This window comes from Camelus ferus, chromosome 8 (genome assembly GCF_009834535.1).
Source record: "Camelus ferus isolate YT-003-E chromosome 8, BCGSAC_Cfer_1.0, whole genome shotgun sequence".
Taxonomy (NCBI): Eukaryota; Metazoa; Chordata; class Mammalia; order Artiodactyla; family Camelidae; genus Camelus; species Camelus ferus.
The window spans coordinates 20,771,943-20,797,947 of NC_045703.1; the positions used below are offsets into that span (position 1 = coordinate 20,771,943).

General features: G+C 36.2%; 1 protein-coding gene across 4 annotated transcripts in view; it reads right to left on the reverse strand.

Annotated features, from left to right (window-relative positions):
* The window catches only part of UBE3D (ubiquitin protein ligase E3D), a 261,385-nt gene that overhangs the window by 211,326 nt on the left and 24,054 nt on the right, over positions 1-26,005 (reverse strand). For all 4 annotated transcript variants that reach the window (XR_004321822.1, XM_032484518.1, XM_032484516.1 and 1 more), the window contains exons 6-8: positions 18,468-18,537; positions 17,414-17,522; positions 13,793-13,956 (exon numbers count right to left, since the gene is read on the reverse strand). Coding sequence is in view for 3 of the 4 variants with exons in the window: in XM_032484518.1 (XP_032340409.1) it covers positions 13,793-13,956; positions 17,414-17,522; positions 18,468-18,537 (343 nt within the window). In the remaining variant the exon portion in view is untranslated. The remainder of the gene's footprint in view (positions 1-13,792; positions 13,957-17,413; positions 17,523-18,467; positions 18,538-26,005) is intronic.

Consider the following 26,005-nt stretch of genomic DNA (forward strand, 5'->3'; position numbering starts at 1 on the left):
TTTGAGCAACAAAATAAATAAATAACAAATAAATAACATATTATACAGCATAAGAAACACAATTTTATAACTTAAATGGAGTATATTTAAAAATACTGATCACTATGCTGTATACTTGAAACTAACATAATATTGGAAATCAACTATACTTGAATTAAAAACAATGATTGACATAGAAAAAAAAATCTCCCATGTTGTTGCACAGATCAGCAATTCACTCCTTTTTCGTTGCTCAGTAGTATTCCACTGAATGGCTATTACTTGTCCATTCACTTGTTGACAGACATCTGAGTCATTTCCAGTTTGGGGATATTACAGATGAAACTACTACGAATATTCAAATTAATAAAAATAACATAGTGTTGGTTTATAACCCAAGGTATGACATAAATATACATGAGTCCATCAGATAAAAAATAACTGAATAAACAAACAAGAAAAGATACAACTCTTCCTTTAGTAAAAATTCCAAACAATATGTGTAGATACTACATTCTTATAGGAGAAGCTTATCTGCCCCCTTCTCTTAAGAGTGTGGGATAGACTTAGTGACTCCGTTCCTAAGAAAAGAATATGGAAAGGAGAAAACAGTCACTTCACAGTGAGGAAGCCTGGCCAACATCACCTCAGCCAAGTGATCAAGGTGAAAACTGCCAGTGAGGGCTGTGGATTCCACGTACCATCCGATATGATGTGATGAAATGGTATTCTTTTCAAAACCTATAGTCCCAGTCTAATCAGAAGAAAAACACCAGACAAACCCAAACTAAGAGACATTCTAAAACATGTTTAACCAGTGTTCCTCAAAATAGTCAAGGTCATGAAAAACAGGGAAAGTCTGCTACAAACCAGAGGAGATAAAGGAAATTCAATGAATCGACGCAACGTGGTATCATGGGCTGGATCCTGCGATAGACAGAGGGCATTAGTGGAAGACCTGGTGAAAGCGAATAAAGCCTAGAGTTGGGTTAACAGCAATGAACCAATGTTGGTTTCTTAGTTTTGACAAAGGTGTCCTGGAAACTTGAGATAACCTCAGGGGAAACTGAAAACCCGTGAAAGGTATGTATTCAAGAACCATCTGTACTATCTTTGCAACTTTTCTATAAATCTAAAACTACTCCAATAAAAAGTTTATTTTAAAAAATGTAAAATAAATATATTCCAGGAGCAGCAACTCTACTTTTTTCTGTTCACTTTAAAGAAGCCCTTGCAGAAGTGCACAAGGAGGAATGTACAGGGTCTTCACTCCAGGACTGTTAGTGTCGGGGAAAGATTTTAAGTAATTGTAACAGAATGGCTTAAGAAATCATAAAATACCTACATGATGGAATATCAGACAGTAGTTTTAAAAAGTGAGATATATCTACATGCAGTGGGAACGTATAATACTGACAGAAAAAATAAACTGCAGAACCATACTCTACAATTAGAAAAAGGAAAAGAGAACACACAAACTATTTCTACATATATTTCTGGGGCATACACAAACATATGCCTGCATTTAGATAAAGTCTGGCAAGATATAGAGCAACCTGGATGCAGTGGTGACTGATTGGGGTGGGCGACTGGAATTGCAGGTGGTGGCCAAGGAAATGTGAGATTTACCCTAGAATGCTGAAATTATTTTACAAGCAGAATGGCTTTATCATTTATCTGGGGAATTAAGTAATGATTATGAGGTGGGGAGAGAATTTTCCTCTAACAAAGGAGAGAAAATGGCCAGAGGAAGGTTCTGGCAGTTTACGTGGACCAGTGACACGAGGGCATCCCGTGGAGACCAGCAGTACTGCTGGAGGCCCTTGGCCTGCAGCCCTGCCTGGGTCCCTGAGACAAGCACTTTCTGTCATGGTGGATGTCACAGAAGCATCCAGCCTTAGCAACAGGAGGCCAGTAATGGAATGTGCAATTTATCTTGGTTTTCAACAGAGGTGCAAGCACCTGGAGGGCTCTTGCAGCCATCTAGATTAAAAAAAAATAAAAAGCACCAAGAGATACTGAAAGAACCTGACTTCTTCCTTCTACTGCAGATGACCTCAGAATCCAAGGTTCATTTTTCACCCCCAATGCCTAGAACAAAAGCAGAACCAACCAGGACCACAGCAGTTGCTTTACATGACAAATGTCAAACTAAAACGCTGGCAGACTCCGAGGACTATGCATCGAAAAGGTTCACCTGTTCTCCCACATTAGGCCAATACACTTCTTTGCAAAGTGGGGTTACAAAAGTCATACAGAAAATCTTGAGAAGAATTTAACTCAGAGCATATATTCAAATACATGCTAAAGCTCCATTTAAAGCACTACAGTCTGCCTTAATACTTTTTTAAAGAGCTCATTTTCCATCAATCACCTGGTATTCTGTAAAATAACACTTCAAGATGCTTTAAATATATAATTAAAAGTAAATTTCTTCTCTACCACAACAAAGTCTCAGTAAATGATTCGAAGCTCGGGCCACTTTCCATCCTTCAATCTTCGTTAAAACAGGCCACGTAGATTCTGTAGACCATCATTTTAATAATACAAGAATTACACAACACTCTTTCCATCGAGACAACACAACTTTAACCCTGATGAACCCAACTCTACTTTCTGAGTTTACACTCAAGTGGATGATAAGCTGGAGAAAGTCACACAGTAAGGAACATTATCACCATAGATTCATGATCGCAAACTGCAAATCAGCAATGAAGATGCCTACCAACCCCTCGCCTGCTCTCCAAATGACCGTTTTTAATCTCCGTTTTCCTCAAACCTCCAACTGCCCATGACCCCCCCACCTGTTTCCCTCATGCCCTGTCACTCTTGTGTTACAGATAAAATAGAAACCATTGGAAGATGAGTCTCTCATCTTTCCAAAACCTAATATTCAAATCTGTTCTATCCTCTCTAATTCTCATCTCCTTCCCTCCTGTCACAGAAAGGGAACCATCCAAAGGCTGGCTGCTCCCTTGGAGTTTGGGATACCAGCCCCTCCTATCTTGTCAGACGCTTAGCTTATCAGTCATCACTTCCTTCTCCTGTGCAGTCAATTTCTTCTTCTTAAACAACAGGATCCTCCCTGTTGGTTTTTAAACAGGCTCAAGGAGGCCTGACCCCAACTTGCCTACCTTTCATCAGCTCCCTATCCCCTTCCTATTTCTCCTTCCCTTCAAAGCCAAACTCCTTGAAACCTCATCCATACTTGTCTTTGTTACATCACCTCTCACTCACAGCTCACACATCCCAATCCAGCTCCCAGCCTCAGCACCCAACAAAATAATCCCAGCTAAAGTCACTAATGACCTCTGTAATCTAAATCCAAAGTACATTCTACATTCAACATCTTACCTGACCTCTCAGCAGCATCTGACCACTCCCTTCTTCTCAAAGTACTTCCTTTCCACCATAAACAAAATGAAAAGACAACTTACGGACTGGGAGAAAATATTTGCAAATAATGTGACTGACAAGGGCTTAACTCCAGAATATGCAAACAACTCATACAACTCAATAACAGAAAAAAAAAAAAAAACCCAATCAAAAAATGGGCAGAAGCTCTAAACAGACATTTCTCCAGAGAAGACATACAGGTGGCCAATAGGCATATGAAAAGATGCTCAATGTCACTAATTATTAGAGAAATGCAAATTAAAACTACAATGAGGTATCATCTCACACCAGTCAGAATGGCCATCATTCAAAAGTCCACAAACAAATGCTAGAGAGGATGAGGAGAAAAGGGAACCCTCCTACACTGTTGGTGGGAATGTAATTTGGTGCAGCCACCATGTAAAACAGTAGGAAGATTCCTTAAAACTAAAAATAGAGTTACTACATGATCCAGCAATCCCACTCTTTGGCGTGTATCTGGAGAAATCTCCAATTCTAAAAGATTCATGCACCCCAACATTCACAGCAGCCCTACTTGATAGCTAAGACATGGAAGCAATCTAAATGTCGATCTATGAATGACTAGATCAAGATGTAGTATATATATATATATATACACACAATGGAATACTAGTCAGTCATAGGGAAGAATGAAATAATGCCATTTGCAGCAACATGGATAGACCTAGAGATTATCACACTGAGTAAATCAGGCAAAGAAAGACAAATATCACAAAATATCACTTATATTTGGAATCTAAACGATACAAATGAACTTATTTACAAAACAGAAACAGACTGACTCACAGACATAGAAAACAAACTCATGGTTACCAAAGAGGAAAAAGGAGGGGAAGGGATAAACTAGGAGTTTGGGATTAACAAATACACATTACCAAAACAGATAAACAACAAGGTCCTTCAAGATGGGAACAGGAAAGGGAATCAAGTGAAAAAAGAGACTGCACAAGGGAAGGGAATCTTGAAGCCATTCCATCTGACAGAGTCTAGCTCGGAGAAGAGGAAATCTAGGAATGAGTGTCAGACTACGTAAATGTTTGAAGAGCTGTCCTGTTCAAGAATCAGTAGATTAATTTTTGGTAGTTCTGGATAAGAGTTTCTGGGAAGCAGACTTCAGGTAAATAAAAGGAAGGCCATTCTAATTATTAGAATGATCTCAACATGATCCATTTTCTAAGCAGTGGCTTTGCTAAGACCCAGTGAAACACAGTCTGGTGAAATGCACAGCACAAGAGAACAGTTGTCAAACATTTCTGTATCAGTGATGGAACCTTTTCTTCAAACAAAAGCTTTTGAGGAGAACCTAATGTTAAACAAGCAAATGGGAGCATCTCTGTGGGAAGATGACTGCCCCTTCCCAGCCCAGCCCCTCTATGACCCAAAGACACTCCATAAGCAGCAGCCACTGAGTTCCCAGAACCCATCACACAAATACACACACGCTGCCCTGCCCAGACCTTTTCAGCTTTTATTGGGACCGGGATGGAGTGGAGGCGAGTACTGCCTAAGTTTCCATTTTCTTTGATTCAGCCAGTGAATACTGTTTCCTATGAAAACCTATCCCTCAGCATGCATGCAGATTTTGGTTTTTTGAAACAATCTTTTGGGGTTACATTTACCATGTTTCCTTAACTTTACTGTCATTTCCTTTCTGGTAGAAATCTTTGCTCTCTTGTTGTGGAATCGCATACAACATAAAACATTGTAGGAGATTTAAAAAAAAAAAGAGGAAAAAGAGAGACCCAAACTCTTCGGATGTGAAAGCTGAAGGTAACTACTTCAGATCTGACTCATAAAAATACCTAACACATGACTAGTAAACACAGAAAAGTGAAAAAGCAGTTTCATATATACATTCCCATTTCTTCCTTTATCCAGTCCCATTCCCCCCGCCTCCCCTTTACCCTCACAGGTCAGGACTACACTTGTCTCATGCTCTTTCGTCAGAAGAAGGAAACCAGATTCCCCCCAAGAAAGCAATCCCAGGATATGAACTGCTTTTCATAGGAAACCTGCTTGATTGGACTCTCTAGGAATAAAAAAACTCACTTTTGTCTTATGTCATGGTCTTATTTCCTGTACCTTCTTCAGTGATTACAAACAAATTCGTGGACAGTACAGGAACTCCAAACAGAATAAGTCTGACTTTAGGCCACTGTACTTAACACAGTCCACTCAGAAGAGGAATTTTTCCAATTACAGATCAAAGAAGTGTGTGCTCAACTTGCTTCATTATGAAGAATGGTCTCTAGTTGGATAAGTCTTGGTGATAGTATGGTACTAGCAGATAAATATGTGAAAAGTGATTTCTGAAGAAGCATTTATATTTTCCTAGAGGTATCTGATTACTTTCCTGTACTTTTAGATTAACTTTCTTTCCATGGATGCCTGTTCTAAGAAGCTAAGGCTTCCGAAAAAAAAAATCACATTTGTATCCTTAAATTCTGATCTGTAAGATCAGGTAAGAACATACCATAAATCAGAAGTTTCTGTTACTGAAGTTACATATTAAGATGCATAAATATTCACTGAATACAGTGTATCACACAGTATATTTTGAGTAGTAATCAAAATGCTGACACATTCTACACTACGAGGGGACTAGTTCTTGAGAAAGAATATACATTTATAGTGACATTTTCAGATCGCCTAAAATTTTATGAAGGACTTACATGACATAATGAAAAAGCACTGAATTTGGAATCACAACAACGTGGCTCTAATTTTGGCTCCATCACCAACTAACAAACTAATTGGAGTTATTTCTCTTACTGTCCCTCAGTTTCCTCACTTAAAAAATGTAAGACTTATGCATTTGTCTCTGAAGTTTAAGTTTATCCCCCTCTGCAAAGTCAATGTCCCTAATTGGAGTACACTGACAATGTAACGACTATGTGGGGAAGTAGAAGACATTTGCCTGAGACTGTTTAATAAAGTCCTCTTTAGGGGCTGGTGACACATCAGTTCATTCATTCACTTGTTTATTCATTTATTCATTCTAGTATCGTATTCACACACTATCCAAATAATGTGAAGTGATTCAGCAGCTTATGCAATTGTTAAATAACAGGCCTTGGATGTTCTATTAGACATAAAATTAGCATAGACTAACATTTGATTTATTTTTTAATCAAAAAGACAAATTCCTCTAAATCTCAAAACCTTCCAATTTTATCTCCAAAAGGCAGTGTTTCAGGCAACGACAGTCTCTGCCATATCATATATAGAGCTTCAAAATTAAGCAGTTTGGCAATGATTTCTTAGATGTGACATCAAAAAACTTAAAACCTTTGTACATCAAAAGACATAATCAATAGATTAAAAAGGCAACCTACAGAATGAGAAAAAGTATTGGTCATATGTCTGAAGAGGGGTTAATAGCAGAATATATAAAGAACTACTACAATTCAACAACAAAAAATCAAATAACCAAATTAAAAAATGGGCAAAGAACAGATATTTCTCCAAAGAAGATATATGAACAGCCAACAAATATACAAAAAGCTGCTCAAAATCACTAATCATCAGAGAAATGAAAATCAAAACCATAGTAAGATACCACCTCATATCCATTAGAATGGCTACCATGAAACATAAAAACAGAAAATAACAAGTGTTGGAGAATATGGAGAGAAATTAGAACCCTTGCGCACTGCTGGCGGGACTGTAAAATTCTGCAACTACCATGGAAAACAGTAACGGAAGGTCCTCAACAAACTGAAAACAGAACTATCATATGATCCAGCAATTTTCACTTCTGGGTATCCATCCAAAAGAATCAAAAGCAAGGCCCCAGCTATTTGTACCCAAGTTCATACCAGAACTATTTATAATACCCAAGAGGTGGAAGCAACCCAAATGTTCACCGAGGAGTGAGTGGATAAACAAAAGGCAGTACATACATACAATGGAATAGAATTCAGCCTTAAAGAGGAAGGCAGTCTCGGTACATGCTACAACATGGATGAAACTTGAGGACATTATGCTACGTGAAATAAGCCAGGCACAAAAAGACAAATATTGTATGATTACACTTACATTAAGAGTCTTAATTAGTCAATATTATGAATCGAACTGTGGTCTCTCAAAATGCATTTGTTGAACGTGAATACAGTTAGGGCTCTAACTTCCAAAGTGATTGTATTTGGAGATAGGGCTTTTAAGGAAGTATTTAAGTTAAATGTGGTCATAAGAATGCGGCCCTAATCTGATAGTACCGCTGTCCTTATTAGAGGAAGAGACATGAGCTCTCTCTCTCTCTCTGCATGTGCACAGACAAGAGGCCACATGAAAACACAGCAAGATGGCAACCATCTGTAAGCCGTGAAAAGAGGCCTCACCAGAAACTAATCCTGGTGGCAGCTTCATCTTGGACTTCTAGCCTCTAGAATTATGAGAAGATACATTTCTTTTGTTTTAGTCATACAGTCTGTGTTGTTTTGTTATGGCAGCCCCAGCAAACTAATTCAATCAACTCCATAAAAAACAGAAAGCAGTACGGTGGTTACCACAGGCTGGAGGAAGGGGAAAATGGGTACAGTGTCAGATCTGCAAGATGAGAAAGTTCTGGAGATCTGTTTCACAACAGTGTGAATATACAGTTGACCCTTGAACAACACGAGTTTGAACTGCATGGGTCCATTTATATGCAGGTTTTTTTTTTTAATATTAAATACCACAGTACCACATGATCCGTGGTGGGCTGAATCCAAGGATGCTGATACAGAGGGGCCTCGAATACAGAGGGCTCACTATAAGTTATAAGTGGATTTTCAACATAGTGAGTTGGTGTTCCTAACCTTCATGTTGTTCAAGGGTCAACTGCACTTAACATTTCTGAATTGTACACTTAAAAATGGTGGAGATGATAAATTTTGTGCTATATGGTTTTTTTACCACATTAAAGAAAAATTAAGCAAAATGTCCATTTTCCTGCTAAAATAAAGGAGAAAAAAAGATTTGAAAAATACTATTTCACAAACAGAAAGTACTACTTTCTGCATATAACACGTGTATGGGTGTGATTTATGCGCTTTTATTTCATTAGAAAAAGCAATAATGATGACTATCTTAAGGCAAAAACAACACTTCCTTTTTAGAACCAATATTTACCAATTTAGCCAACAGAGAGAAACCTAATTAGTTTATAAAATTTAATCTCTAAATTCTACTAAAATTTGGGGTAAATATGACATATCATCCACATTTCATCCCTCAGTATCTCTGGCAAGAAAATGCCGCTACTACTAGTAGAACACAGAACAATTCATCTCAGTTCAAATTCTCCAGATTCCTAAATCAGATACTGTATCTCCTGAAGAAGGTGGAAAGAAGCCTTACCAATATTAAGATTCATGTAATTTATACAAAAGAAAATTCAATTTAGCTTTTAAAAAAATTATTTTCACTTAATGATTACATTCCCCTAAGATCTCATCTCTTAAAAATATAAGATCATAGGACTTTGATACCTATGAAATTCTTCATCATTGTTTAATAAAGTACATGATTCTTCATGTTTCCCTAGAAGAAAAAGAGAGCAGTGTAACACTGTTTACACCATATTTTACCACTCATCCTGTTCATGCTAACAAAGTTAACACGTGGGATTATAGCAATTTTGACTTATGCCACAGTAAAATTTCTCTTATTTGCTCACATAAATATCATTCCAAGAAAACTGTGGGCTATGACACCCAGAAGGAACAGGTAGACGCAGCCCAATTTCAGGAGATAACCTAGAACAGGGTATCTCAACTTTGGCCCTTTGGCCTTTGGGGCCAGATAATTCTTTGTCGTAGTGACTCACAGGATGTTAAAGAGCACCCCTGGCTCCACCTACTAGCTGCGAATAGTCCCTTAAGTGGTGACAACCAAAAATGTCCCCAGACATTACCAAATGTCCTCTGAGGGGCAAAATTACCCCCAATCTAGAGACTATGAGGTCACAGGTGAATTAAGGAATTAGCAGAATTAAACTGCAGAAGTGAACTTAAAGAGTCCCAAACCAAAAAAATTTATATTTAGGACCTAAACTCTGATATCCAAACTAAAGAGTGTGAGTTGTAAGATAACCCTGGGGGGGTGGGTGAGGGGGACTTAAAAAAAAAAAAAATCTCAAAATGTTAAGAGACATGTGTGTCTATTGCTAGAAAGAAAAGAACATTCTAAAAATACTACATGCCATTTTTTTGTATGTGCTCAAGGAAATAAAACCATAGTTACATTTGCTATCTTCCTCTTTTAGACTGCCATCTGGCCATCCACACTTTCACTAGAAAAAAATTCTAGCCAATTGTACTAAAATAGTTAATACACCACCCTATGTGCCAAAAATACGCCAGGGAGCCTATGGTTTGTTCAGTCATACCCCAAAAGAAAGAAACTAACATCCCTGAAATATAAAAGTAAGTCATAGAATGCTTACCCAACCTGTGAAATTCTTTCCCACCTTTGGGGTACACAGAGTCAAACAGGAGCAGGGGGAAAAGCAGATCAAAAGGAGTTCTATAAAGCAGGCAAACTGAAATAATCAAACTCATTTATTAGATGTCATTTTTTCCCCAAGATATATGGAGTTTAAAAAAAAAAAAGCCCACTAATACATACAGCAGGACACAACAGACTACAGTCATTATATTTCCAGCGTCACAGGGATTTGTTAAAATACATGAAATGATGGGAAAGGTGCACTGAATCCCTGTTAACACTCCTCATAAGGCAGTGCAAAGAGTCTTCATAAGAAACACAAGGTTCACCACCATAACTTAATCTACAACCACTTCCTTTTTCTTAACACTCAAAAGTTGCCCCCCAAAGCCTGGCACATCCAAACTAGTATATCCTTTGAGTTCTCGTTCACTTACCCATAAAGGCAGGCTATGTAGTCACTAATACGTAGAACAGCAACTATCAGATACAAGGATAAGCGGAAAACCACGTGCGATTCACTGAACAAATGTTTTGTTAAATGTAAGCATAAACTGCACGCTTTGGAGCACTTCTACAAGCACTCATCTAGATGTAGTAATGAGCAAGGCGGTCAAGGTCATGGCTCATGTGGAGTTCACATCCTCGTGCAGGTAATTCCAGTAAAATCATCAAACGTTTGGAGAAAGCAACGTCATGAAATGCAGTTCCAAACACAGCATTTCTTTTCAAATAGAGAAGAGTTAATATCCAAGGAAAAAGAGGTAATAGAGAAAACAGAGACTTTAAGTATAATTATTATTTTTCCAGAAATTGAGAGAATATTTCACATGCAAGGCAAGAGCAGATTATGACATAAGAGAAAATTTTGAATAAACGCTTACATTTAGACACATCTGTATGAAATCTTAGAAAACCAAAGATAAAGGGAAAATGCTCAGGGTGTTGGGAGAGACAGAATAGGCATAAGACATCTTCAGATATTCAAGGACTGACTACAGTCCAAGTTTAAAAGAACTATTAGACTTTATCAAATCAAATAAGTGGAACAAAGGATAATAAGAAAAAAAAACTGTGAAAAATTACAGTGTAATACTATTTGTAAATATTTTTAAAACACATCAAACAATCCTATATGCTTTTATGGAAATAGACATACAATAAAAATACAAAAACTTCTACAGTCATGATGCAGGAGTGTAGGTAAGAGGTAAGCAAATGAGGTAGAGCTTTGGCTTGATACTTTTTTAAGAAGAAATAACCTCCATCATCAGAATCACAAGTGATCTCAACAAAGGGGAGAGAGTGCTTTAGGGAGGGAGCAAAAGAGTGAATGTGAAACCTTGATAGGAGGCATTTCTTGCTTTGGTGAAGAGAACGGATACTAATTGAATCTAGATAATGAGAGCTTTAAAAATGTTTAAGGATGTGTATTAAAAATTTAACGTTAACCACTAAAAATCATACAAAAATAGGTATTTTTTACTTCCAAATCATCACAGGAAAGAAATGGCACAGAGAAGGCAACCAACGTAAAAGGTAGCAGACTAAATTCAGCTACATCAATAATCACAAATGTGAACCAAGTTCACTAGTAAAATAAACAGACTGTCACATGGGAGTTTTAAAACATTCAGTTACATGTTAATTACCAAGTATATGTATTTCTTTGATTGAAAAATGTCTTTATTTTACCATGCTACTTAAACATTTTGCTGACTTTCTCTCTTCAGTGCTTTGAAGATATTATTCTTTTGTCTTCTGGTCTCTTTAAAAAATTTTTTCTTGACATATAATATATAGAAAAGCACACATATCATTAGTATTCAGCTCAATGAGCCCATGTAATCAAATCCTAGACCAAGAAACAGAATGTGGCCAACACCCCAGGAACCCCCTCATACCCACCGCCAGCCACTACATTCCCCACCCCTAAGAGATAAACCCTATCCGGACTTCTACAAGCATACCTTACAAAGTATATGTTAAGAAGACATATACCAAGATAAAATAACACAGGACAGCTGAACATAAAGGAAAGATACAACAAATCAATAACTTTTTTAAAGGAAAGTAAATATACCAATAATAACACGAGGCAAATTAGAATTAAAGGAAAATAGTATCAAATGAAAGAGGAGAAAAATCTTATTGATAAAATATGCAATTAGTCAAGCTGTTATGGCACAAACCTTTATGTACCTAATTACACAGCTTCAAAATACATAATGCAAAAAGAGGAATCAAAACCAGAAGAAAATGACTTTTCTATAGTCATAGTGAGATTTAACATATACTCTCAAAAAAATCCACATTTCAAATAAAAAAGATGACTAAAAAGGTTTTAATAAACTTGACTATATAAGTCTAAAAATATAAAGGTACACACACAGACACCTCAACAAAGTCCCCAAACCATCAAATACATAAACCATATTCTCTGATCATGCCTCAGTCAAACACAAAGACTGTCAATTGACTCTTTCATTTAGATTGCCATCAGGTGGATAAGAATCTTGTGGCATTTTAGGGGAGGGTGTAGGGAAACAGGCATTTATACAAACTTTAAGTAGGAGTATAAGTTTGTAATGCCTTTTTACAAAATAATTTGATATTATCTCTCAAAATTTTTTATGTCATACCCTTTGACTTAGTAATTCTATTTCTAGTAATCCCTCTTATAAAAAAAGTATACATAATCACAAATGTACAACAACACATAGTGCAATACTAATTATAGCAGCAAAAAAGTAATAACCCAAATATCCACCAAGAGAAAAATGGTTAAATTAATTAAGTACACACATTTCATAAAATGTCAAGCACTGACATGGAAAGATTCTCCAAGACACAGAGTTTCTTTGTCTTGTTTTTTTTTTAAGCGTAAAAAATGCACATGTATCATTCCAATTATGTTAAGATGCAAAATAGAAGGAAAAAAAAGTGGAAAAATACCCAAGGTGCTTTTTTTTTTTTCCTGGAGAGGGACATGATGGAGAACTTTCATATTTTACTTTATGGAAGTCTCTAGTGTTTGAATACTTCATGATTTGTACTGTTTACATAATTCAAAGAAAAGACAAGCAATAATTTTTTAATTTTTTAAATTTACTTCCCAGAAAAAGACTGGGATCTTTCCATTCTTAGCACAGATTTGATCAAACCCATCAGATAGTACAGGACAAGTATAAACTTCAACCTGTTCAAGTATGAACACTTTCTGTTCCCTCTGCCGGGAATGCTCTTCCCTCAGACCTAGCTGATTCCCTCACTGCCTTCAAGTTTTCCACTTACATGTAATTTTATCCGAGGAACATTCTTAGACTTTTCAGTATGAAATGACAACCTCCTACACCCCTATGACCACTCCCCAACTGCTTTAACTTGTTTTATTTACATTTCACTAGAGTAATTTAACACCTGTGTCTCAGTGTCCTTGTCTCTAAATGGGGTGGTAAGTGTACCTACTCCACAGGGTTGTTGTGAGGCTTAAAATGATCTGGAAGCCCTCAGATGAATACCTGACTTACAGCAAGAGCCATACCAGTCTTTGAATTTTTTGTCTGCTTTCTTTATGGTCTGCCTTCCTTCCCTCTATTAGAACAACAACCCCAGGAGGCAGGGACTCTTGTTTTGTTCACTACTGTATCCCAAATGCCTGGGAAGTGTTTATCAGTAAATATTCATAGATGTTGAAGCCTGATTTAGTACTGCAGCCATATGCACAAACAGCTGAGATTACCAAAAAAGACCAATTGTTTTCAGTAAAAGCAAGCTTTCTGCACATAAGCATGAGTCATCTGTAATAATTTAACCTATTTTGAAAGCATAACATGTAGCAGTATGATTCCTAAAAGCATGAAGCAGGGAGGTGGTACAGTCGCATTTAATTCATTAATTTCTTAACACCAATATGGCAACAGAAACTAAACCATAACGTGGAATGAGAAAATAAAGCACAACTTACTTTTCATTCCTGCTTTTGATGTATGGCTGGTAGAGGATCTTGATGGCATTCCAGGCAGAACTGGAGTCAGCCTTTGGTAGGTCTTCCAACAGGGGGAATTTTTGGATACTTGTGGAACTTTCCAAAGATTCAATCACCAAACTGTCTGAATTTAAAAGCCATAGCTAAAGATACGGAGAGAAAAGTCCAAGTATAAGAATATCACCTCCCTATCCATCCATATCTCATACCACCACCCCAAAAAACAAAAACAAGACAAAACCATAAAACACCAGAAAAAAATATAGAGGAATCATGTACATGACTTTTAACTAGGGTAAGCCTTTCAAAGTATAACATTTGGTAGCATCACTGACAACTTAAAGTTTTTTTTAAATTTTTTATTGATTTATAATCATTTTACAATGTTGTGTCAAATTCCTTTATTGATTTATAATCATTTTACAATGTTGTAGTTTTTTTAATTTTTATTTATTTTTAATTTGTTTGTGGGGAGAGGTAATTAGATTTGTTTATTTACCTTATTTTCTTAATGTAGGTACTGGGGATTGAACCCAGGACCTCTTGCATGCTAGGCATACACTCTACCACTGAGTTATACCCTGCCCCCAAAGTTGTTTTTTTTTTTTTAAAGACAAGTGATTAGGGGAAAATATTTACTACATACATAACAAAGTTACTACTTATAATAGATAGAGCTCCTAAAAATCAATAAGGAGGGGAAAAAGCCCAAGAAATACAGGCAAAGAAAATGAACAGAACTGAACAGAAGAAATAAGAGATAAATATATGAAAATGTTAAGACTAGTAATAAGGAAATGCAAAATTCTGTGCCACCCTTCTTCACTTATCAGATTAGCAAATACAAAAAGACTGGTAACATCTAGTTCAGAAGAGGGGTTTGGAATAGGTATTCGCATTTGGTGCCCGTGGAGGGGTGTTGTGTGATTTGATGCACGTGCTTTCAGGAGAGAGGGAGAGAGGGAGAGAGGGAGAGAGGTTAAGGCAGGGAAGGAGCAAGGCAAAGACCTGGACTCACCCTGATCTCACAGGGAGTGCTGGAGCACGAATCTCACCCTACAGAGCCTGTCCCATCTGGAGACAGGAGACCGCAGGTTTTGTAGCCCAGGGTCAAGTCAGTGGCAGTGGGCGAGCAGGGCAGGGGTTGGGGATAGCTGAGGACAGGAAACCACCTAGGCAAAGCAGCATCTGTCAGGATCAGAGAAGTCTCTGGAGAAGAGGGGGCTGTGGGTCACTGGCAGGCAACATTCTCATCAATGGGAAACGAGGAAACCAGCGGAGGAAAGGGACCTGGGTAGGGCACCAAGAATGTCTTTAATGGAGAAAGGATGTTTATAACTTTTTGGAAGTGACAATTATCAGTGTTTAAAATACACAAATTCCAATACTGTATAAGATTAGAAAGACCTGTTTCTAAAGTACTAAAACACATGTGCAAAGATTATTTTCACTGCAGCCTGTCTTTAACAGCTATACAATGGAACTCCGGTCATTAATAGAGTCCAATCCATATTTACACTAATAAGAAACAATCCTCATGATACACTGTTGTGTGAAGTACACATGTTGAAAAAGGATGCTAATCACATCATTCTGTTATTTTTACAAATACCTGTGGGTGTATGTACATATAACTATAAATACTTGGGGAAAAAACTGTTGAAGCACACATGTCAGTCTGTTAATAATGACTACCTCTGGACAGTCTGACCGCAGGGCAGAAGAGGGGACAAGATGTGGGACTACCACTTCTTGTACATTCATGTCATTATAACGTTTTTCAAGAATGTATTACTTTTACAAAAAAGAAAACATTTATTAATTTAAATGCACATTAGTAGTAAATCTTAAAAGTAGGAACTACTTTTGTAAATTGTAATCTATTTGTGATTTTCAACTTGAAAACCCTGCAATAAAAGAAAATGAAAACTGATTTCAGACTATGGCTATGACATATGCTTAGTATCACCTTTAGTCAGAACATATTATAGCTTTGAATAGAAATTATCTGGACTCACAGACATAGAAAACAAACTTCTGGTTACGGTGGGAGGGGGATAAATTGGGAGTTCGAGATCTGCAGATACTAACTGCTGTATATAAAATAGATAAACAACAAGGTCCTACTGTATATAGCACAGGGAACTATATTCAATATCTTGTAGTAACCTATAAAGAAAAATGATATGAAAATGAATATATGTATGTATATGTATGACTAAAACATGCTGCTGTACACCAGAAATTGATACAACACTGTAAACTGACTATACCTCAATTTAAAAAAAAAAAGTGAAAAAATATCTGGAATTAGAGAAGTTTGGGGTCCCCATGATGGATAGACAGCCACAAAGCCACATGTAATAATAACCTCAGTTCCCTCCCTCCTTTTAGCTATCATGCTTCCCTATTAGCAAGGACCTTCTCTTGTGAGGTCCTGGAAGGCATTTTTGTTCTATCTTGAGCACCTAGAACAGTGTCTTTCAAATAAGAAGTGCTCAATGTATGTTTACTGGTTTATTAAAACAGATTGGGAGACAGAGAAGAGACTTGGGTCCTCATTCTTGGACTTTCACATTATACCCCAAATTCTTTTCTGCAGAACATTACTTTCCATAGAAGTAGTTTAATATTAGATGTTTATGGTACAGGTAGGGGATGCTTCTGCTAACTCTTCTCCAAAACTTGCCACTACTTCTCAAACATCCAAGTGTTGAAATCAGCATCTCAAAGAGGTATCTGCACTCCTATGTTCATTGCAGCACTACTGAAAAGTCAAGATGCAGAAACAATCTAAATGTTCATCAGTGATGAATGGAAAAAGAAAATGTCGTACATACATCCAATGGAGTATTATTTAGCCTTTAAAAAGGAGTAAATCTTGTAATATGTGACAATGCAGATGAACTTCGAGGACATTATGATCAATAAAACAAGTCAGACACAGCAGGACAATACTGCATGATTCCACTTACACGAGGAATCAAATAAAATAGTCTAACCCCCAGAAGCAGACTAGAATGGTGGTTGCCAGGACCTGGGGAGAGGGAGAAATGGGGAATTGCTAATCAAAGGATATAAAGTTTTAATCAGACAAAATAAATAAGTATTGTGCCTATAATTAACAACGCTGCATTGTGCACTTAAAAATCTATAAAGAGGAGTGGATCATATTAGGTGCTCTCACCACACACACACACAAAACAATAGAACAAAATCAGAAGCAATAGAACATATTTTAAACATAAGCGTATCAAATAGGAGAAAGAAAGGTGAGAAAGACAGAAATGTGTTATACTGACCAAGAAAACTGAGAGCAAAAAACTTTATTTTGTGGCTTGAGCTTCTACAGAGCTGGAATTAAGTTTTTTTTTTTTTCCTCTCTCTAAACTTCCAGTACCTGGCATGTAGAGGCATTTACATCATTTGTTATTAAATTAAGGGAGTTTGATTTGTGAATTAAACTGACATTAAAAATTCAATTTTTGATCATTTATTTTCTAGACCCGAGAATTAAGAAAAAAGAAATGACAAAAACCAAAGGATTTCTGAGACCCTGGATGACCAGGCTACAAAAAGCTGGGTGAGATAATTTCTTACCAAGATGTACACTTTGCCGTCATGACCTTGAACAGTGAATCTAAAAGTGCTTCTGGCAGAGGAGAGTTCCACCAGACACTGGGCAATCACGCTCTGCACAAACTGAGACCTGTTTGAACAGAAACCAATTTTCACAATGTGCTTCTCATAATAACTAACTGGCATGAATAACCAAAAATACACACAAGGTACCTACAAGGCAGAGGTGGGTGCAGGCCAGACTGTTCTATATGCTGCTCAGTCCCTCACAATCTGTGCTAATTTTAATCTATTTTACTGCATTTGTGTTTGCTCCAGTCTTTTTATAACCTATTCACCAATCCTTAATACATTTTTCAACCCAAACCTAATTATTCCCTTCACTAAATAACAAATACTGTTAGGCAAGTCAATATTCCATTTGAATAAGTTAAAAAAGAAGGTGAGAAATTTCCTCCCAAACATTAGGCAGTATTATCTCTAATGTTTTTTCTTTGTCTCCCCTCAGAGTTTCAGATCTGAGGTACAGAATCAAAGCATTTATAGGAGCATAAAGTTCAAGGTTACATTCAGAGGGCCATGATTTTTAGACATCAATAAATGAGCTGAAATAGACAGACTACAGTTAACTTTATTTGCAGACTAAAAAAGAATCAAAGAAAAAAAAAACCACTAATGGATTTAGTGGCTAAGTAAAAACACAAGACTCATCTGAAAACTGACCCATGTTTGAAATAAGTTAAATAAAACCAGAAATAATTACTCAAAAACCTATTGATGACTAGGTTATAAGACTTTGGCTATCTGGCATAGAAAGCAGCACAAAAAACCTTTAGAGCTAAAAGATTCATATGAGCACATTTGTCTATGCCATTATGTAAGGAAACCATAAATAAATCTTCAAGTCTTCTATTTCTATGGTATGGTTCAACTGTCTAAACACCTTTCCAAAGGCTTTTATTTTTCCTTTCCAAACAAAGAAGAGTATAAATAAAAATGAATTTCCAAATAATCAAGTGCACCTATCTTTCCTTACATATGAAATTACAGAATAAGTTTAATTTGCTCTTTGTACCTTGGTATGATGGGAAAATTTCTTTCAGATGGCTGAATAATTATCTCTGTCATATAAAACTTAGTGGTTTCTGGAAACAAAAAATAAGAATATTAAACATCTCCCCAATACATTCATATCTCTATTGTGGGCATGGTGGTTTCAAATTAAGACATTCCAAATTAAATAACTGATATATTGGTACAATTAACATTCAGTAAAACTCTTCCAGAAATGTCTCTGTTTTCAGAAGACAAAGCACTGATGACTACAAGGAGACAGCCCTGAGACTTCAGATAGCTCGGTGTGGTTTCAGAAGAGCATACCGAGGTGCATCTGGTGCAGCAAGATTGCTCACACATACACATGGTTGTAAAAACTAGTTACATGACAGCCAGAGCCCGTGAATCTCAAAACTAGTCATTTGGTTTCCTCATTTCCAGACAGTAGCCAACAAACCTAGGAGTCACTGAGAAAGGTTTTTTAATCACAGTATTCCAAAGCCCATGAACAGAAGCTGTGAATATCACATTAACATTTAGCCAGAATCTCACTGAGTCTATTCATGTTTTTTTTTTTAAACTTTGGGGGGTAATTAGGTTTGTTTGTTTGTTTGTTAACGGAGTTACTGGGGATTGAACCTAGGACCTCGTGAATGACAAGCAAGTACTCTACCAATGAGCTGTACTGTGCCCGCATTAATGTTTAATTCTTACCAAATTTGGTTATCTGACTACTTCATTTACAGAAACATTTAAACAGTAAACTAAATATTTAATAGACATAAATAAATCATTTTGGATTTTTAAAATACCCATAAAAAATGTTCACTCTCACTAGTAACGAAGGAAATGAAAATTAAAATGAAATTTTTAACATCAAATAAATAAAATGTTTTTAAATAATGAGGTGCAGCAGCAACGAAGATATGGAGAAATTAATACGCTTATTTACAGTTTGCTGTCAGAATTGCAAATAAGATTTCTGTAAAGTCATTTGGTGAAGGACTTAAAAATGTGTATGTATTTTGACACCATAATTAAACACCTAAGAATTTATTTCAAAGAAATACTCATAGATATCTGCAAACATTTATTTATTAAGGTGTTCATAATAATATTAACAGAAAAATACTGAAAACAAATTAAATGTCTAAAAATTGAGGATGCTTGGGTTAAACAATTACACATTTAGGCAAGAGAATTTCATGCAGCCATTAAAAACGGTGTGCTCAACATAACATAAAGAAAAAGGCAAAAAAATAAAATCAGTAGTTTAATAGACTATAATACATCTAGAGCCAAGATGATAAATTTACTTCTCCTTGAGGTTCAATTTTCATTTTACTATTTTAAAGTCATGTTATTAGATGCGGAATTGAACTTTTTAACATTACGAAGTGATACTTTCCTCCCAGCTGTTGTTAAACTATAATTCTATAATTCTAATCCCAAAAGGTATTATTGATTTACACAATTAATATTCATTTAGTGTCACCCACATATTTACCACTTTCTTTACTAACCCTTCATGAACTTAGACCTTCTATCTGGGACTGTCTTCTTTCACTTGATATACAGGTAGAATTTCTTTTTGTAAGAAACCAAACCTCGAGAACCGAATTATCCTAGTTTTTGTTTGACAGAGAATCTATTTATCTTTGTCTTGATTCTTTCATATCAGGACAATTTCATCTGATATAAAATCCTAGGCTAACAGTTTTTAACCTTTGTGCACAATGACACTCATTCCACTGTCTCCAACCTCCATTATTGCCGTTCCTTTAAAGGTGATCTGTTATTTACCTTTGGGTGCTTTTAAGATAATCTTTTTATTTTTTTTAACCAAGCACTTTTTTTTCTTTTAATTGAGTTGTAGTCAGATTACAATGTTGTGTCAATTTCCAGGGTAGAGCACAATTTTTCAGCCATACATGAACATACATTCATTCATTGTCACATTCTTTTTCACTGTGAGCTACCGTAAGATCTTGTATATATTTCCCTGTGCTATACAGTATAATCTTGTTTAATCTATTCTACATATGCCTGTCAGTATCTACAAATTTCTAACTCCCAGTCTGTCCCTTCCCACCCACCTCCCTCTTGGGAACCACAAGTTTGTATTCTGTATCTATGAGTCTGTTTCTGTTTTGTAGTTTTTTTTGTTGTTGTTGTTGTTTTTTAAGATTCCACATATGAACGATCTCATATGGCATTTTTCTTTCTCTTTCTGGCTTACTTCACTTAGAATGACATTCTCCAGGGACATCCATGTTGCTGCAAATGACATTATGTTGTCATTTTATGGCTGAGTAGTATTCCATTGTATAAATATACCACTTCTTTCAAGATAATTTGTTTTTTATTTTTCTGCAGTATCACTCTGATACATCTACCTATAGACTTCTTTTTATTTCTCTTACTTGGGCTTCATTTAATCAGAATTCAGTGGACTTCAATCTACAAATTGTTCTTCATCACTTTTGTAAAATTCTCAGCAATTATCTCTTCAAATATTGCTTGTGCTCTATTCTACTTCTTTTTCCCTTCTAGAATTCTGACTAAACATTAGATCTTCTTAGTGTGTTTTATGTCTCTTACTCTCTCTTCTATGTTTTTTGCCTTCTTGTCTCTCTGTGCTGGATTACAGATTTTTCTTCTCATCTATCTTCTATTCATTAACTCTTTCTCCACATTGTACCTAATCTGCTGTTAAACTACCCACTGAGTTTTAAATTTCAATTATACATTTTAGAAGTTCTGTTGTGGATCTTTCCCAAATATGTGTACTGTTATAGCTTCATTTTCCTTTTGATATGTTCAAACCTGTCTTTTATATTGCTAAATATATTAAGTATGGTTGCTTTAGTTTACATCTAGTAATTCCAATAACAGAAGTCTGTTTCTGTTAGTTCTTATTGATGAAAGTCTAGCTTACCTGTGTGCTTATTTATCTTTGGTTGAAGAGTTACACACTGCACCTGACAAATTATTTGTGGGAATAATATGAGTTTTATAATGAAAAGTATTTTCCTCCAGAGGTGATTTACATTTGATTTTTTGAGGCCTATGGTGTTATGCCTAGTCCAAGGCAGACTAACCAAGTTCAAGATTTGAAATTCCTAAAATCCCAAAAGACTGATACCTGTCTGTAATTCCACAGGGTCGTCCCACTTCTGATCACCTTCACAGTGACGACGTGGTCCTTCTCAGTCTTATATTTTTGTGCAGTCATCTACTAGGTTCCCACTTTTATAGCCTTTGATTTCTGTCCTTACTTCCCAACGTAATCAAAAGTTCTAATTTTATAGAACTGGCAAATTGCAGGGAAAAGGTGGTTTCAATTTTATGCTAACCTCTTTTGAGTTTGCTTTTGTGGTAATTAACCCACATACTTTCCGTTTATCTTGCTCTTTATTCCTTCCTCTGGATTCCAATTACCATCTGGTATCTTTCACTTTATCCGGAAGAACTTTCTTTAGCATTGTTTGCAGAGAAGGTCTGTCAGCCATGCCTTCAGTGTCTTTTGGCTGGCATTACTCCTATAAGAAGTTGGCCTTAATTCCTAATGAAATCCCTATATGTGATGTTTTGTTTTCTCTTGTTACTTTCAAGATTCTCTCTTCATCTTTGGCTTTTACCAGTTTGACTACAGCATGCCTTGGGGAAATGCTCGTTGTGTTTACCCTACTTGAGATTCACTGCAATTCTTGGACTCAAAGCTAAAAAAAAATGTTTCACCAAATTTGCCACTATTTCAGCCACTTAAAAAAATTTTTCCCCTGACCCCCTTCTTTTTCTCACCTTCTGAGGCTCCACTTACACATTTATTGAAACAATATTGTTCCACAAATCTCTGACATTCTCTCCATTTTGAGAGGCTTTTTTCTCTCTGTCCTTTGGATTGGTTAATTTCTATTCATCTATCTTCAATTTCAACAATTTTCTTCCTTCTATCATCTCAAATATGAGGTTTAGTTAATCTAGTGAAGTTTCTTTATTACTGTACTTTTTAGCTCTGTAATTACCAATTGATTCTTTGAAGTTTCCAATTTGTTGGGATTTTCTATTAGTTCACTCAAAAGGTTTTTTTTTTCTATTAATTATCTGCCATATTCATAATTAGCTACTTCAAGATCTTTGTTACTTTAATACTTGTGCTTACTCAGTATCTGTTTATTGAGTCCTGCTTTTCCCTTGAGTATGAATCATTCCTTTCTGCTTCTTTGCATGGCTAATCATTTCTGGAAGGAAAGAGGCCACTGTATGTAATACTTTGCAGCAATTCTGGATTTTGTTTTGTCCTTTTAAGGGTTGCTGGTTTACAGGTCAATTAACAAGCTTGGACTTAAACCAAGAAATACATCTTCCTGCAGTGTGTAGTCACTAATGTCTCTGCTCAGTTTTATTTTGTTTAGCCTGACTCCCTTGAGTATTCACGGTTATCTGCATAGTCTGGCTGCCAGAAAATCTGAGGAGAGGTTCTGCTTAAATACCTCAACCTATTAAGGTTTCCACCTTCTACAGCCCAAGTTGTGTGTGCACTGACGAATGCAACCAAAGGCACAACAAATGTTCAGGTCTCCCTAAGCTTTCAGTTCTTAGTGGTCTCCCTGGCATGTATTGATGCATATAGAGCTTAGCCATCAGCCAGAGCTGTGTTAAGAAGTTACCAGCTCAGCCCTTCCACAGCCCTCTTTCTTCCAAAATATTCCTCTTAAATTTCTACTTTCTCCTTTGCTTACCCTAAACCAAATCTCCTATAGATAATAAAGCCGTGGGTTTTTCTTGCCCAAGTTGGGGTGGAGTATGGCAATACCTGCAAGCAAAAAGGTCATAAATTTACCTTTCTAATCCAAGGCAATAGCAGTTTTTCATAAATTATCACCTCTCAAATCCTGGTTTCATTTTGGTCATTTTCTAGTAGCTGTTCTTTTGAACTGGTATAGTTTTGCACTTGTTTTCTGCAGAGTAAAACTGTTCATCCCCTTTATGCCACCATTTTTGGAATTGGCATCCTACTAACTTACTTTTCAAGTAGATATGAGTACAGCTCTCTTATAACAGCCCCCACATGCACTCACACATAGTGACCTCCTCATATACTTATGTATCACATCATAAAGATTTTTGGTTAAACCAATATTCAGTGTTCACGTTATTGTGACCATAATGATACCACAGAAGTGCTTCTGTTTTCCTGCAGTGCATAACTGCTTTCTTTTTCATGTGTTTAGCTGTCCAAACACCTTCAGCTAATTTTGCCCATATGATGAAATGGCGTGTCTAAGATTATTTGTTACATGTGGTCAAACAATTCAAAGAATTTATCAGTTTCAGTGACAACTAAAGAAGTCATCAATACAATTTTCTCTTCCTTGCTTCAACCCAGGCTATCATTCTCTAGGTCTGCTGTACAACCCTGGGCCCTCCTTATCTTGTTCTCTTGTGTTAGATAATGTTCCCCACATTTCATGTTTTCTCCTTTGAGGTTAAATCCCTAGTTTTGATGATACATATCCTATGGTAGATTCCTAAGGAAAATATAACCGAGGTCTATGTTTTGAGACCTTGTATTTCCAAAAATGTATCTGTAATCTTCACACTTGACTGATGGTTTGACTGTGTACAGAATTCTGGGTTGAAAATCTTCTTTCTTATACATTATGAAGGCACTGCTTCATTGTCTTCTAGCTTTCAACACTGCTGATAAGTAGTTTAGTGCCATTCTAATTCCTAATTCTTTGTACATTTTCTGCTTTTTTCTCTCTAGAAACTTCATCCTTCCTGTCTGGAAATTACTCAATAATGTGGCTTTAAGTATTTTTCCTTCCACCCCTCCATACACTAGACACTTAGTGGGCCCTTTCAGTCAAAAAATTCAAGCCCTCACTCTGGGAAATACCCTTGTGAAGTGTTCCTAGTATTTTTGTTCTTTGATCATTTCCTACACCCTTTTGTCTCTATTCTCTCTTTCTAGACTTTCTATTAGCTACTTGTAGAATGTCCTAAAAGGTTCAATTCATTCATTCATTCAACAAATATAATACTACATACCCAGTATGTGCCAGAGATTACTATGATAAATGAAACAGGCAATGATCCTACCCTCAGGAAAGTTGATTTTTTTTAAATTTTCTTTCTAATTTTCAACCTCTGTTTTTTGGTCCTGATTTCTGAGATAGGTTCTTAATTTTATTTTCCAGTCTTTTGGTTAGTTTTTTTTTTAAGCTATTACATCTTTAATTCTACATTCACTGAATTATAGAGGCAACATTATTTCATTACTCCAAGAACATTTATTATTGTTTTTAAAAAGATTTTCTTCTGTCTTATACATAATTTGCTTCTTCTCTGCCCTTATTGTTTACTCGGTCAATTATTTATTTGCTTTGGACTCTTATTATTTGCTGATTCTTGGCAGTCTATTTGTATTTAAGTGTGAAGTAATAAAATGCTGAGAGGAAGCTCTTGGGTGTAGATATAAGGCTTGTTGACAGCAGAATGGCTGAATTTAAGATCATTTGTTTTGTTGAATGACCCCTAGGAAGCACTGTCTGCAAACCTTCTCTCTGGTTATTACACTTCCATTATTCCAAGAAAGGTCACTCCAGTCTCCTATCATGAGAGTATAAGCACAAGCTGAAAGTGGAGAAGGAGTCTTCGGAATCTTATTGCTCCATAGACAAACTTTGCATTAATCATCCTGCTTTCAGCCCCTGGCCCCTGTTACCTGCTACCTCTAAATTCTGCCCAGTTCTGGAGTTCTGCAGTGAGTACTGGCTCACTCCTTATCCACATGATCTTCTGCAGACACCAAGGCTGCAGCTTCCTCCACACTGCCAAGTGTTTCCACACCTCTCTCAAATTTACAGCTTCCAAAAAAATGTTTGCTAACACCTCTCTGTTTGCATCCCTGTTGCCTCCTCTCTGTTTCTCTTTGTCTCTGTGGATGCACTTTTTTTTGTTGTTGTTTTTTTCATTCCTTAACTGACATTTTAACTGGGCTTCAGGGAGGAGAGAGAACAATTAAAAAAAAAAATTCACCTTATTTAACAGGAAGCCATAAAATTTTCTACCTCTTTGCTTAAGGGACTTGCTTTATTCTCCAAAAAAGACATTGGGGGTGGCATCCTTTACTACTACTCATTCTTCCCTTTCTGTTTACTCTGAGCAAGTGACTACCTACAAGATTCTAATGATCTTAAAAAACAAACAAAAAATACTACCATCTGCCTTCCCTTGAGTACAACAGTTTCACTTAAATCACATCTTCTAATTAATTATATTAAAACAATTATTCATCACCCACAAAGCTAACACAGCATGCTGTAGCTCTCTAGACATTTTTAAACCATATTTGTAAAGAGTGATGCATTGTAATTAACAGGATTTTCATTATTATATTGTAAAGTGGTGTAACATAGACCTTTGTAAAATATAATTAACACTACTGGGAAAAAGAACAAGGAACAGAATATAAAACTCAGAATGTGCTTTCTTCCATTTCAACAGGTTCTCTGCGCTCCTCCACCCCCCAAGTCTCAAAACGCAGCC